A 15,851-nucleotide genomic window follows, 5' to 3' on the forward strand; every position below is an offset into this window, starting at 1 on the left:
GTGTAGATTTGCCTCAGGTGTCCTCTGAGGAACTACGGGTGCTGAATGCAAACATCTCGGTAGATGAAGTGGCCTGGGTGATTAAACAGAGTTCCCTGGGGAAAACGCCCGGGCCTGATGGTCTGAGCAATGAATTTTATAAGCTGTTACAAGCAGACATCAGCACAGTGTTGGCGGAGGTCTTTAACAACGCCGTTCAGCGGGGTTGTCTGCCGGCCCATCTGAATCAAGCCCATATTTTGGTCCTGTTGAAACAGGGTAAGAGGGCGCAGCAAACAGAATCATATCACCCCATCTCATTGCTAAACTCTGAAACGAAATTCCTGGCAAAAATTCTGGCAAACCGGCTTGCAAGATTTCTTCCCTCTTTAGTGGAGGAGTCTCAAGTGGGATTTGTAAAGGGGAGAAAGATAGCGAAGAATATGAGGACAATATTGGTGGCATTAGAAACAGTGAAAAGGGAGGGTAGGTCAGCAATGTTAATCAGCTTCGATGCCGAAAAGGCTTATGACAGAGTGGACTGGGGTTTTTTATTTGCAACATTGGGGGCTTATGGTATAACAGGGTTTTTTGTACAGGCGATTAAAGCCTTTTTTAACAATCCTAGGGCGCGGGTTAGCGTTAATGGTGGGTTCTCTGAGTGGTTTTCTATTGGTAGAGGAACTAGGCAGGGATGTCCCCTATCCCCACTCCTGTTCGTTTTGACACTGGACCCTTTGCTAAGGGAGATCAGCGATAATGTAGATATAATAGTGCAAATTCGGAATAGGGAGTTTAAGACGGCAGCGTTTGCAGACGACCTGCTGGTGCTAATACAAGATCCGAAGAGATCCTTGGGGTATCTTATGGAAAGCATAAGGGAATATGGTGACTTTGCTGGCCTTAAGTTGAACTTTGTAAAGTCAGAAGCGATGGCGAGCCCAGATGTTAAAAGGGAGGATTGGGATCAGTTCCCATTGCGTTGGGTGACTGGGGCCTTTAAGTACTTAGGTATGCAGCTGTCATTGAACCCAGCACATCTATATGAGGGGAATGTTACATGGTTGTTGAGAGACACTAAGGAGCAGTTGGCCTCCTGGATGCCTCTGCCATTGTCCTTTATGGGCCGGGTGCATTTGTACCGTATGATAGTGTTTCCGAAATGGCTATATGTATTGCAGTCTATTCCAATCTGCCTGCTGAAAAAAGATTTGAGGAAGCTTCAGGGGTTGGTAACCCAGTTCTGTTGGGCAGGTAAGAAGCCAAAAATGAAATGGAGATATGTTTGTGGGACCCAGGTGGAAGGGGGGGTTGGGTATGCCTGAGATGCGGGAATACAACCAGGCTTGCTTGCTGCACCACCTACGAGACTGGGTGTTAGGCACAACAACATATACAGATATGGCCTTGGAAAGAGCTTATTTTGGCCCCTGGCACCTTAATTATTTACTACATGCCAAATCGAGCTCCATCCCAGCACAGATAAAAGATAGTATTCTTTTAAACCCTCTGAGGTTTCTATGGCGCGACATATTGAGATTTTGGGGGCAAAATCCAGAGAGCAGTATATTTCTGCCAGTGACGGGTAACGCAGATTTTCAGCCCGGAAGAGACAATAAAATATTTAGAGATCTAGAGCAATCTGGAGTCACACTCTTAGAGAACTTTTTACAGGAGGATGGTAGCATACTCCCGTATTCAGACTTTGCGGGAAGATGCGCTGGAGGGCCGATGTCGAGGTTTGCTTATTGCCAGTTGACTCATTACATCCACGGGCTTCCTACGGAAAGTCTTTCATTGGAGTTTGGGGCACAAATAAGAGAGTTCTTAGCGGGGGATGCAGCTGGGCAAGTCTCGGTTTCATGGTTCCATAAAGCTTTGGGGGGTATAGACCCAAATGGGAAGTTAAAGAGGTTTTAGAGCGGTGGAACCAGGAATCGGGAGGGAGAATAACCGAGGGGAGACTCCTGGCAGCTTTGAAAGGACATTCACAGGTGGTTCATAGTGCGGAGTTGCAGGAATGCCCCTTTAGATCCATACATAGAACCTATTTTTCCGCCAAGCAAGCATGGCTTGCAGGATTAGTGGAGAAAGACGTGTGACTAAAATGTGCAAAGGGGAACGCATCTCTCTTTCATGGCATGTGGCAATGCGGGGATATTCAGGTGTTCTGGACGTCTCTCTCCCGGTTTGTGACTTGGGTCCTGTGATCTCAGGTGAATTTTTCCTTTGAGTGGGTGATGTTTAGCTCGCCTGTAGTGTGGGAACAGGGGTCTCGGGAAGAAAAATCATTTTTAAGTAAATCCTGTATAGTGGGCAAAAAATGTATTCTCAATCACTGGGTCTCAGATAAGGCACCCTCCTATTGGTACTGGAGAAATAAACTTCATGAACTTATGTTATGGGAATTGCGGGATGCAAGGTACACACCGAAGAGAAGGCAAAGATTTATAAGGATATGGGGGGCCTACTTGAATTGAATTTCTCCACGCTCAAGGAGTCAGGTCTTGAATGTATTGGGTTAAACTCTGGAAACAAGTGGTTTAAGGGAAGAGGTCCCAAAGGTGAAAGTGAAAGAGGCATTCTCAGCTTTTGGGTTGTGAGAGTCAATGCTATAGGGGGGAGGGTCGGGGGAAGGGAAAGGAGTGGGGGGAGGGTAATTCAGGCAGTACCATGGGAGATACGGTTGAGTCAGGGTTAATATGTTGTTAATTCCTTTTTGTTACAAAGGATAAAAAGTGAGTCTTATGGAGATAGAGGGGGTGGGATGGGGGATATAATTAGGTTTGAGTTGGAAGTAAGCTGAACAGATTGGGGGGGAGTATATTGGGGAATAAGACAATGTTTGGTATCTTGATATGCAACGTATTTGCTATTGTGGTTATTCACATCTAATATTGATATGACAATGCAATCTTTTGTACCACGGTTTGCTGTTAATAAAAAGTTTTATATATATATATATATTTCTCCGAGGACAAGCAGGCTGCTTGTTCTCACTGATGGGTAACGTCCATGGCAGCCCCTCCAATCGGAAACTTAACTAGCAAAGGCCTTTGCTAGTCCTCGCGCGCCCATGCGCACCGCGCATGCGCGGCCGTCTTCCCACCCGAACCGGCTCGTGTTCGTCAGTCTTCTTTTGTCCGCGCTCGGGACGGTCGTGTTTTGCGCCGTTTCGCGCCCCTCAAAGTTGACCCTCACGCGTCTTCGCGATTTTGTTAAAAAAAAAAAAAGAGAGAGAGACCTTTCGGTCTTGTCCCTTCCCGTGTGTCCAGTTTGTTTTCCCCGACGTAAGTTTCCTTTTGCTTTCGGGGTAGGCCTTTTTTGAGGCCTTGGTACGGGTTTTTTCTCTCCCTATTTTTGGTGCCCTTAGTCGCCATTACGAATTTTGATTTTGCCGGCGTGATTTTTCCGCCCATGTCATCGAAGTCTCCCAGCGGCTTCAAGAAGTGCACCCAGTGCGCCCGGGTAATCTCGCTCACTGATAGGCACGCGTCGTGTCTTCAGTGTCTGGGGGCTGGGCACCGCCCGCAGGCCTGTAGTCTTTGCGCCCTTTTACAGAAGAGGACTCAGGTAGCGAGATTGGCCCAGTGGAACGTCCTGTTCTCGGGCTCTTCGTCGACAACAGCACCGGAGTCATCGAGTGCATCGACGTCGGCAGCATCAAGACCTTCGACCTCGGCATCGACTGCATCGAGGTATTGACCCTCTGCATCGTCGGTACCGAGACATCGAAAGGCTGCATCGGCGTCGGTGGTACCGGGACCTCCACTGTTGCTGATGTCGTCGGACGGTGGTGCTTCGACTGGAGTGCAGGTGAGGGCTGTCCATTCCCCTGCTGGTGGCGGTGAGCCTTCGGGTGGGTCTCCCCCTACCCTGAGGGCTCCTGCGGTACAGCCCCCCCGAGACCGACCTTCTTCGGCCTCGGCCCCGAGGAAGCGACGGCTGGATTCTACGTCCTCCTCGTCGGTACCGGGAAGCTCCAGTGACATGCTTCGTTTGAAAAAATCAAAGAAGCATCGACACCGGTCTCCTTCCCGCATCGGTACCGAGAGCTCTGGGTCGCCGAGGGAGTCGGCACCCAGTAGGCATCGGCACCGGGAGGACCGCTCACCCTCTGTTCAGGAGGTGTCGATGCGCTCCACCTTGGACAGCCCGGAACAGCCTCCACGCCCGGAACAGACTCTGACCTCGACGCCTTCATCGGCTTCCATGTCTTTCTCCACAGCCGCTCTGCATGAGAGTCTCCGGGCCGTTCTCCCAGAGATCCTGGGAGAGCTGTTGCGCCCTTCCCCTCCGGTACCGGGGGTACTTGCGCCACCGGTACCGTCGAGTGAGGCGCCGGCTGGCCCCTTGCCCGGGGTGAGGTCTCCGACATCGGTGCCGCTTGCGGTACCGACTGCGGCCGCCTCCCAGGAAGGCTCCCCGACGACGTCGGCGGAGGGAGCTTCGCCGGTGCTGGCGAGGGAGTCTACCTCTCGACGCTCCCGCCGTGGCCGTGTTTCCACAGAGTCGAGCAGGGCACGGCTTCAGACACAGGTTCATGAACTTGTGTCTGATACCGATGGTGAGGCCTCGTGGGAGGAGGAGGAGGACATCAGATATTTCTCTGACGAGGAGTCTGATGGCCTTCCTTCTGATCCCAATCCCTCCCCTGAAAGGCAGCTTTCTCCTCCCGAGAGTCTGTCTTTTGCGGCCTTTGTCCGGGAGATGTCTTCGGCCATCCCCTTCCCGGTGGTTGTGGAGGATGAGCCCAGGGCTGAAATGTTTGAGCTCTTGGACTATCCTTCTCCACCTAAGGAAGCGTCCACAGTACCCATGCATCATGTCCTAAAAAAGACATTGCTGGCGAACTGGACCAAGCCTCTAAGTAATCCCCACATTCCCAAGAAGATCGAGTCCCAGTACCGGATCCATGGGGACCCAGAGCTGATGCGCACTCAGTTGCCTCACGACTCTGGTGTGGTGGATCTGGCCCTAAAGAAGGCTAAGAGTTCTAGGGAGCATGCTTCGGTGCCCCCGGGCAAGGACTCTAGAACCTTAGACTCCTTTGGGAGGAAGGCCTACCATTCTTCTATGCTCGTGGCCAAAATCCAGTCTTACCAGCTCTACACGAGCATCCATATGCGGAACAATGTGCGGCAGTTGGCGGGCTTGGTGGACAAGCTCCCTCCTGAGCAAGCCAAGCCATTTCAGGAGGTGGTCAGGCAGCTGAAGGCGTGCAGAAAATTCCTGGCCAGAGGGGTATATGATACCTTTGATGTTGCATCCAGGGCCGCTGCTCAAGGTGTGGTGATGCGCACACTCTCATGGCTGCGTGCCTCCAACCTGGAGAATAGGATCCAGCAGCGGATTGCGGACTCACCTTGCCGAGCGGACAACATTTTTGGAGAGAAAGTCGAACAGGTGGTAGAACAGCTCCACCAGCGGGATACCGCTTTCGACAAGTTCTCCCGCCGGCAGCCTTCAGCATCTACCTCCTCAGGTAGATGTTTTTATGGGGGAAGGAAGACTGTTCCCTACTCTTCTGGTAAGCGTAGGTACAATACTCCTTCTCGACAGCCTGCGGCCCAGGCTAAGCCCCAGTGCGCTCGCTCTCATCAGCAGCATGCGCCTCAGCAAGGCACCACGGCTCCCCAGCAAAAGCAGGGGGTGAGCTTTTGACTGGCTCCAGCAGAGCATAGCCGACATCAACGTGTCAGTGCCAGGCGATCTCCCGGTCGGGGGGAGGTTGAAAGCTTTTCACCAAAGGTGGCCTCTAATAACCTCCGACCGTTAGGTTCTTCAAATAGTCCGGTACGGATACACCCTCAATTTGGCCTCCAAACCTCCAAATTGCCCACCGGGAGCTCAATCCTACAGCTTCCAGCACAAGCAGGTACTTGCAGAGGAACTCTCCGCCCTTCTCAGTGCCAATGCGGTCGAGCCCGTGCCATCCGGGCAAGAAGGGCTGGGATTCTATTCCAGGTACTTCCTTGTGGAAAAGAAAACAGGGGGGATGTGTCCCATCCTAGACCTAAGGGCCCTGAACAAATATCTGGTCAAGGAAAAGTTCAGGATGCTTTCCCTGGGCACCCTTCTTCCCATGATTCAGGAAAACGACTGGCTATGCTCTCTGGACTTGAAGGACGCCTACACGCACATCCCGATACTGCCAGCTCACAGGCAGTATCTGCGATTTCAGTTGGGCACACGTCACTTCCAGTACTGTGTGCTACCCTTTGGGCTCGCCTCTGCGCCCAGAGTATTCACCAAGTGCCTAGCTGTAGTAGCAGTGGCGCTTCGCAGGCTGGGAGTGCACGTGTTCCCCTATCTCGACGATTGGCTGGTGAAGAACACATCCGAGGCAGGAGCTCTACAGTCCATGCAGAGGACTATTCGCCTCCTGGAGCTACTGGGGTTTGTGATAAATTATCCAAAGTCCCATCTTCTCCCAGTACAGAGACTCGAATTCATAGGAGCTCTGCTGGATTCTCGGACGGCTCGTGCCTATCTCCCAGAGACGAGAGCCAACAACTTGTTGTCCCTCGTCTCTCGGGTGCGAGCGTCCCAGCAGATCACAGCTAGGCAGATGTTGAGATTGTTGGGCCACATAGCCTCCACAGTTCATGTGACTCCCATGGCCCGCCTTCACATGCGATCTGCTCAATGGACCCTAGCCTCCCAGTGGTTTCAGGCTGCTGGGGATCTAGAAGACGTGATCCACCTGTCCACGAGTTTTCTCAAATCCCTGTATTGGTGGACGATTTGGTCCAATTTGACTCTGGGACGTCCTTTCCAAATTCCTCAGCCACAAAAAGTGCTGACTACGGATGCATCTCTCCTGGGGTGGGGAGCTCATGTCGATGGGCTTCACACCCAGGGAAGCTGGTCCCTCCAGGAACGCGATCTGCAGATCAATCTCCTGGAGTTACGAGCGGTCTGGAACGCTCTGAAGGCTTTCAGAGATCGGTTGTCCCACCAAATTATCCAAATTCAGACAGACAACCAGGTTGCCATGTATTACATCAACAAGCAGGGGGGCACCGGATCTCGCCCCCTGTGTCCGGAAGCCGTCAGCATGTGGCTGTGGGCTCGCCGTTACAGCATGTTGCTCCAAGCCACATATCTGGCAGGCGTAAACAACAGTCTGGCCGACAGGTTGAGCAGGATTATGCAACCTCACGAGTGGTCGCTCAATTCCAGAGTAGTGCGGCAGATCTTCCAGGTGTGGGGCACCCCCTTGGTGGATCTCTTTGCATCTCAGGCCAACCACAAGGTCCCTCAATTCTGTTCCAGACTTCAGGCCCATGGCAGACTGGCATCGGATGCCTTCCTCCTGCACTGGGGGGAAGGCCTGCTGTATGCTTATCCTCCCATAGCTCTGGTGGGGAAGACTTTGTTGAAACTCAAGCAAGACCGAGGCACCATGATTCTGATTGCTCCGTTTTGGCCGCGTCAGATCTGGTTCCCTCTTCTTCTGGAGTTGTCCTCCGAAGAACCGTGGAGATTGGAGTGTTTTCCGACCCTCATCACACAGGACGAAGGGGCGCTTCTGCATCCCAGCCTCCGGTCTCTGGCTCTCATGGCCTGGATGTTGAGAGCGTAGACTTTGCCTCTTTGGGTCTGTCAGAGGGTGTCTCCCGTATCTTGCTTGCTTCCAGGAAAGATTCCACTAAGAGGAGTTACTTCTTTCTATGGAGGAGGTTTGCCATCTGGTGTGACAGCAAGGCCCTAGATCCTCGCTCTTGTCCTACACAGACCCTGCTTGAATACCTTCTGCACTTGTCTGAGTCTGGTCTCAAGACCAACTCTGTAAGGGTTCACCTTAGTGCAATCAGTGCATACCATTACCGTGTGGAAGGTAAGCCAATCTCAGGACAGCCTTTAGTTGTTCGCTTCATGAGAGGTTTGCTTTTGTCAAAGCCCCCTGTCAAACCTCCTACAGTGTCATGGGATCTCAATGTCGTTCTCACCCAGCTGATGAAACCTCCTTTTGAGCCACTGAATTCCTGCCATCTGAAGTACTTGACCTGGAAGGTCATTTTCTTGGTGGCAGTTACTTCAGCTCGTAGAGTCAGTGAGCTTCAGGCCCTGGTAGCCCAGGCCCCTTATACCAAATTTCATCATAACAGAGTAGTCCTCCGCACTCACCCTAAGTTCTTGCCAAAGGTCGTGTCGGAGTTCCATCTGAACCAGTCAATTGTCTTGCCAACATTCTTTCCCCGTCCTCATTCCTGCCCTGCTGAACGTCAGCTGCACACATTGGACTGCAAGAGAGCATTGGCCTTCTATCTGGAGCGGACACAGCCCCACAGACAGTCCGCCCAATTGTTTGTTTCTTTTGATCCCAATAGGAGGGGAGTGGCTGTAGGGAAACGCACCATATCCAATTGGCTAGCAGATTGCATTTCCTTCACTTACGCCCAGGCGGGGCTGGCTCTTGAGGGTCATGTCACGGCTCATAATGTTAGAGCCATGGCTGCGTCGGTAGCCCACTTGAAGTCAGCCTCCATTGAAGAAATTTGCAAAGCTGCGACGTGGTCATCTGTCCACACATTCACATCTCATTACTGCCTGCAGCAGGATACCCGATGTGACAGTCGGTTCGGGCAGTCAGTGCTTCAGAATCTGTTCGGGGTTTAGGATCCAACTCCACCCCCCTAGGCCAATGTTTATTCTGTTCCAGGCTACACTCTCAGTTAGTTGGATAAATTGTTAGGTCAATCTCAGTTATGTCCTCGCCGTTGCGAGGTCCAATTGACCATGTTTGTTGTTTTGAGTGAGCATGGGGGCTAGGGATACCCCATCAGTGAGAACAAGCAGCCTGCTTGTCCTCGGAGAAAGCGAATGCTAAATACCTATAGAAGGTATTCTCCGAGGACAGCAGGCTGATTGTTCTCACAAACCCGCTCGCCTCCCCTTTGGAGTTGTGTCTTCCCTTGTCTTGCTACATATGGGACTGACGAACACGAGCCGGTTCGGGCGGGAAGACGGCCGCGCATGCGCGGTACGCATGGGCGCGCGAGGACTAGCAAAGGCCTTTGCTAGTTAAGTTTCCGATTGGAGGGGCTGCCGTGGACGTCACCCATCAGTGAGAACAATCAGCCTGCTGTCCTCGGAGAATACCTTCTACAGGTATGTAGCATTCGCTATATATATATATATATATATATATATATATATATATATATATATATATCATTGAATAATAAGCCAATTAGTGCCGATAATTAAGCAATTTTTGGTGCTGATTGGATTTAATGAAAATAACACATGTAAATAGATGTGGTATCTGCACGTAAATTTTACACGCGATACCACAACAAAAAGTTGATGATGGTATTCACTTGGATGCTCTGTACTTAGGCTATTTTATTTTAATAGTTGTATACGAGATATCTGACTTTTTGTATGTCGTCTATTTACAAGTCATCAATAAAAATTGTTGAAACACAAAGAGGCGTATTTTCAAAGCACTTAGCCTTACAAAGTTCCATAGGTTTCTATGGAAGTTTGGAAGGGTAAGTGCTTTGAAAATATGCCTCAAAATATTTATAAATAATATGGAAATCGGAACAACAAATGAGGTGATTAAATTTGCAGTTGACAAAAAACTACTCAAAGTTGTTAAAACACTAGCTAGCAGACTTGGCCGTAAGCAAAGCCAAGGAGCCCGCTCGCGAGTGATAATTCTTAAAGTGCATAACTTTATTCATAAAATGGAAATCCTACGGGGCTTTAAACAAAAGTGAAATGAGTTACTTTTCGAAGGAAAGCCTTGGCAGATGCGCAACAACAATTCATGCTTGTTTATCCAGCACAGTTAAAATCTCAGATCATTCCATAGCCTGGATAGATTTGGAGGCCCCAGAATATTATCAAAAGGGAGCAGGATGGTGATGTCCAACTTACCTATATCACAACACAGATTTTCTTAAGTATCATCAACAAAAATATGAGGACTTTGTGAAATTTAACGAGCAACACCTAGAAAGCCCTACGTTATTTTGGATGACAGCCAAAGCAGTACTGAGAGGAGATATAATAGCATTCGTACATACCCAAAATCAGAGGCTCTCTAAGGCTATATTGAACTTGGAGCTGAAACTGTGGAAAGATAAAAAGAAATGTATTCATATGCCAAATGCTAAAACTAGACAGCAGTTACATATACACAGATAATGCTTAACTCCCTATTGCATGAACATGCCACACATTCCCTACTCTATCACAAATACAATTTGCAGCATTTTGGAGACAGATGCTCTGTTAGACCGTTTAGTTAAGTCATGGGGGGCCCGAAGAGCTATAACTGCTATTGTAGATGGTCATGGGTGTGTCCGAAACAAAAGTGAGGAAAAAGCACAAGTATTTTTTCAACATTTTGCTAAACTCTATGAGACAGCCCCATATACTTCCCAGGCCTCATTACATAAGTACATGGAGCGAGTGGGTCTCCCGAAAATAACCTTGCAGGAATTGCAAGATCTTAATGCCCCTATAACTGTCCAGGAACTTCAAACTGTAATAAAATCCCTGGCTTGTCACTCGGCTTCGGGTCCAGACAGGTTTCCAGGGGAGCAGTGGCGTACCTAGGGTAGTTGACAGCCGGTGCTGGTCATTTTTTAACACCCCCCTCCAAAATCCAGTACTAGGCATACCAGGGGCGTAGCCAGACAGCAGATTTTGGGTGGGCCTAGACAAGAAGTGGGTGGACACAAATGTTCACCCCCCCTCCCCCACCAACTTAAAAAAAATATCTCAGCTGGCAGGAAAACACTGCTCTCTACCTTGGCAGCCTGCAGCAGGCATGCGCTGAAAACTGAGCATTCGCAGTTGACAGTATCGGCAGCTTAGGAAGCTCAGACTTCTGAAGTGGAGAGCAATGTTTTCAGCACCATCAGGAAGAGATCTTCAGCTTGCGGAGCTTGGGATCCCCACTGGCTACCACTAAATGTGTGCTGCTGTTGGGTGGGCCTGAGCCCCAAGTGGGTGGGCCCCGGCCCACCCAGGCCCACCTGTGGCTACGCCACTGAGGCATACCGAGAATACAAAACTCTCAGGACCTATAGAGCAATTCTCCGAGGACAAGCAGGCTGCTTGTTCTCACATGTGGGTCGGCGACCACGGCGGCCCCAGGAACGGAGATTTTTTCTAGTAAAATCTAAAGAGCTTTGCGACAGCCAGCAAAGCGCGGGACGGACGCACTGCACATGCGCAGCCATCTTCCCGCCCATGCGCGTCTGTTCCCGCTCCATTATGACCATTACGTGGCTATGATATGACATGCAATGATGACAACAGCTGTGTTTATAATAGAGATAGAACATCCCCGGAGAAGGGAGACTAGCTGCTGGGTATAGGATATGTCCAACTAGCCCTCTGTGGTTACATTTACAGTGGATTCTCATTACTGATATGTGCTTAGTCTGAAACCAGGCCAATAGAGATTGATGTTACATACCCAGTTTCACAGAGAGTTGAAGTGGGAATTGAATCTGTCTTCCCCAGGTTCCCAGGCAAATACCAAACCATTACGCTATGCCAACAATACAACATCAGGGTGTCAGGGAATGTATGCTACAGTATAGCGGCCAGCAGTAGGACTTTGCTCCACCATTACAGCACCTGATAAAAGTGTAATGTATTTGAGATCTGCAATTAGGTGCTATAGTATGGGTGCGTATGCATCACTGCAGTCTCCCTTTTCAGCCCCCTCCCCCAGGTAATGGGTGTATGCCACAGTTCATACATCCTGAAAATACACAAGATATTTCCAAAGTCAATGATCCCCAAATTTTGTTCTGGGGGCATCCCAGGCAGTAAGGTTTTCAGGATATCCACACTGATTATTCATGAGAGATCTGAATCATGCACTGTTTCCTCTGTCAAAGTGCTGGAGGTGGGACTTCTCTACAACATCCCGGTAGGTTTCATCTATGAATCTCTCTGTCTCTCTCAGCTAAACTAGGCTCTGCTATGCCTGCTTGAGTCTATGTGGAGACTAGCTGATAAAGTTTGCTTTGTATATTTTTATTCTGCCTATCAATAACCTACAATTCCTCCTTAAACCCCAATCTTTTAAGTTCCCAAAGCCCAGAGCAAAATGATGTTCACTTACCAGAGAAATGTCCTTTTCTCTCAGCACTTCTCAAAACATCCAGAATATGAATATCAAATATAGACATTTTTGAAACATCAAAATGTCTACCTTCTTTTTTTTTAAATTGTCGCATGCTAGATGGTTTTGTGCTCTGTGAATTTATCTTTGTGGTCTATTTTCAAAACTAAACAAACAAAAAACATCCAAATGCAAAATGCACAAAACCAGGTTTCTAAGTTTTGAATTTGATGAAATAAAGCTATTATGACTATAGTAACATTTTTATCACAAGTAAGCTGCACTATGGTATATTGGAAAGCTGGTCACATTTGAGTATTCAACTGATTATTATACAAATTTTCATAATGGGAATAAAGTATAAGTATAGGTGATTCATTTTATAGAGCTACGTATGACAGCGATATATTCAGGGCTTCATTTACTAAGCTTCACTAAAGTTTTGTAATTACTATGTGATAACTGCCAAAATTAAAAAGAAGAGCAATAGGATTGGGAAGGATGAAACGGAATATGTTCCAGGAGGAATGTTGATAAAAACTTTATTAATGAATACACAATCCCAAGTTGAAGTACATGAGCTTTTTATTATTATTATTGAAGACGCTGTCAGATTGTTAAGACGCAGAATCATTGCTTAGTGTACTTATTTTGTATTTTCAGATTTTGTGATTTTACTATAGCACCATCCTATTTTAGGGTATGTTTTGCGTACCACACCATAGGACTCCTGATGAAGGCTTGATAGCCAAAACACAGCTCCTGATTGGGTTTGTCTATAAAGGTCACGTACTTCAACTTGTGATCGTGTATTTGTCAACAAAGTTTTCATCAACATCCCCCTGGAACACATTCCTTTTGGTCACTCCTTTTGCTCTTCTGTTGTATTTTATGGGAGTGTTTGGGTTTTCACCCTTTTTTTAAATTGCCAAAATTAATGAATGTTACCTGTTGAGGGTATTCCTAGTATTTCATCATGCAGTTAAACAAAAAATGTTGTTACCACATATTAACTGCATGGCACATACTGTGATAGCTGCGCTTCTTGAAATGGTGTTAACTGTTCCACATTACCTGCCATATTAACAGTTAACACATGGTAATTACCTCTGAATTAACTATATGGTACAGCCCACACCCATTCTGTTTTCTCTTCTATGCTGGCAATATGACATAGGAATTACCACTTGCTAATTGTTGAAGTACTGTGTTGTTAGCTCAGGTCTGAGCTGTTAGCATGTGGCAATTCCTATATTAAATAATAATTGCAACTTAGTAAATTAGCCCTTCAGTCTATTATAAATATATTTGTTTTCCTGGAAGCTTATACCTTCATTGGAAAGGAATGTAAACCAGAATAACATGTCTGTATCCTATTATTGCTACTATGTAAATATCAATACATATTATAAAAATTGCAAACAAATGATGAGCCCTAATATGTCCACATGAAAATTTGGAAAAAACAAATTATAACTTAACAGAGAGAATCATGAGTATAGTGTGGCTATAATATTGGGTAAATAGGTATCCAATGTATTTCCTCGATGTTCTGAATGTAGTGAAACACTTCTACCTTTCATAAGAGGGCAAGTGCAGCGGAACATCTTTTTAGTTGGATGGGCCAAACCAATCAATTCCCAGCTACATCCCAAAGCTCTCTAGTTAATGATGTTGTGTTGTATACATCATTGATGTGGCTGTGGTCCTTGTGACCCACCCCATTCCGCTGCCTATATAAAAATGAAAAAGAAAAATGGAAAGGCTGAATTTTAAGCTGACATTTTTATATTTTCTCCTTTTATAAAATTGTATTTGCTAAGTAATTATATAGCAATTTCAATTGGCATTCATTCGATGAATCAATCTTATATGGATGGGGTAATCCATATAAGTAAACTGCAAACAACCCAACATCCCATCAGTTACGCTGCCACATTTAGGGATACGCATTTACACCTGCCATAGATATGGCTTCAGTGGTCGTATCTAAATTTTGGCGCATAAATGTTGACTTAAGTTAGTATTATATAGTAACATAGTAAGTGATGGCAGATAAAGACCTGAACGGTCTATTCAGTCTGCCCTGCAGTCACACTCTCTATCAATTTATGATTAAATAATGAAAAACTGCTCTGTGTGTTTAGAATTTATAAACTGATGGGATGTTGGGTTGTTTGAGGTTTACTAATTATATAAGGCATATGAAATCAGTAGCTTGTCTCTCATTTATAAATGTCATTGTAAAATGCATTCTTAATTTTTGTGGCATATTAGGCATTGAAAATGATGAAGAAATTAAACAGTTAGATGAAGAAATCAAGGAACTAAATGAATCTAATTCCCAGATGGAGGCTGACATGATTAAACTTAGAACTCAGGTAACAGTTTTATGATTCCATAAATGTAGCTTGTGTGCTAGTGAAAAATATCACAATACACTCCACTACAATGGGAAAGAACCTATGAGTTTTTCCCAAGATACATTTGTGATAGAATAATAATACTAACTTAAAACAGCATACTGTGAATAAAAAGAATAGTTTACAATTAAAAGAGGTTAGATTCTATCTTTTCATATTCAACCATCCTACGCAACCTTTTGGGATGGTATTTATTTTAATTGAGCCTTGTCTTTAATGGCAGCACAATAAAGTGAAGATACTTACCTGTAGCAGGTATTCTCCAAGGACAGCAGTCTGATTATTCTCACAAATGGGTCGGTGATCTGTGCTGGCCCAGGAACCAGCATTTCGCATGGCAAAGTGTTTGCTGGCGCCTTTTGAGTGTGCCGCACACCGGACCGCTCATGTGCAGAGTATCTTCCCACCCACCGCGCAGCCATGCCCCTCAGTTCAGTGAAGAGCAAAAGAGAGAGAGAGGGTTAGAGGAGATAACTCTAGGGGAGGTGGGTGGGTATGTGAGAATAATCAGCCTGCTGTCCTTGGAGAATACCTGCCACAAGTAAGTATCTTCGCTTTCTCCAAGGACAAGCAGGCTGTTCTATACTCACAAGTGCAGTATCCCTGTCATCCAGGCTCACCCAAAACAAGAAAGGTTGGTCAATTGGACCTCGCAATGGCGAGGACATAACATAGATTAACCTAAAACTATATACAACTAGCTCAGAGAGTAGCCTGGAACAGAACAAAAAAGAACTAGGAGGGTGGAGTTGGATTCTAACCCCCAAAAAGATTCTGCAGCACCAACTGCCCAAACCGACTGTCGCGTTGGGTATCCTGCTCAAGGCAGTAGTGAGATGTGAATGTGTGAAGACCATGTTGCAAGCTTTGCAAATCACTTCAATGGAGGCTGACTTTTAAGTGAGCCACTGACGCAGTCATGGCTCTGACATTATGAGCCGTGATATGGCCCTCCAGAGTCAGCACAGCTTGGCCATAAGCGAAAGAAATGCAATCTGCTAGTCAATTGGAGAATGTGTGTTTTCTGATGGCGACTCCCCTCCTGTTGGGATCGAAAGCAACAAACAACTGGGCGGACTGTCTGAAGGGCTTTGTCTGCTCCATGTAAAAGGCCAATGCTCTCTTGCAGTCCAAGGTGTGCAAGCTGCTTTTGCCAGAGTGGGCATGAGGACTGGGAAAACATGTTGGCAAGACAATTGACTGGTTTAGATGGAACTCCAACACCACCTTCGGTAGGAACTTAGGGTGCATGTGGAGAACTACTCTGTTGTGATTAAATTTAGTATAAGGAGCATCCAACATTGGGGCCTGAAGCTCACTAACCCTACGAGCTGAAGTAACAGACA

At 47.0% G+C, this 15,851-nt stretch overlaps 1 protein-coding gene across 1 annotated transcript in view; it reads left to right on the forward strand.

The window, feature by feature from the left end:
• MYT1L (myelin transcription factor 1 like) overlaps positions 1-15,851 on the forward strand; it is a 901,397-nt gene that overhangs the window by 860,966 nt on the left and 24,580 nt on the right. The window contains 1 exon segment of the mRNA XM_030198923.1: positions 14,360-14,463. Within this exon segment, the coding sequence (XP_030054783.1) occupies positions 14,360-14,463 (104 nt within the window).

This window comes from Microcaecilia unicolor, chromosome 3 (genome assembly GCF_901765095.1).
Source record: "Microcaecilia unicolor chromosome 3, aMicUni1.1, whole genome shotgun sequence".
NCBI lineage: Eukaryota > Metazoa > Chordata > Amphibia > Gymnophiona > Siphonopidae > Microcaecilia > Microcaecilia unicolor.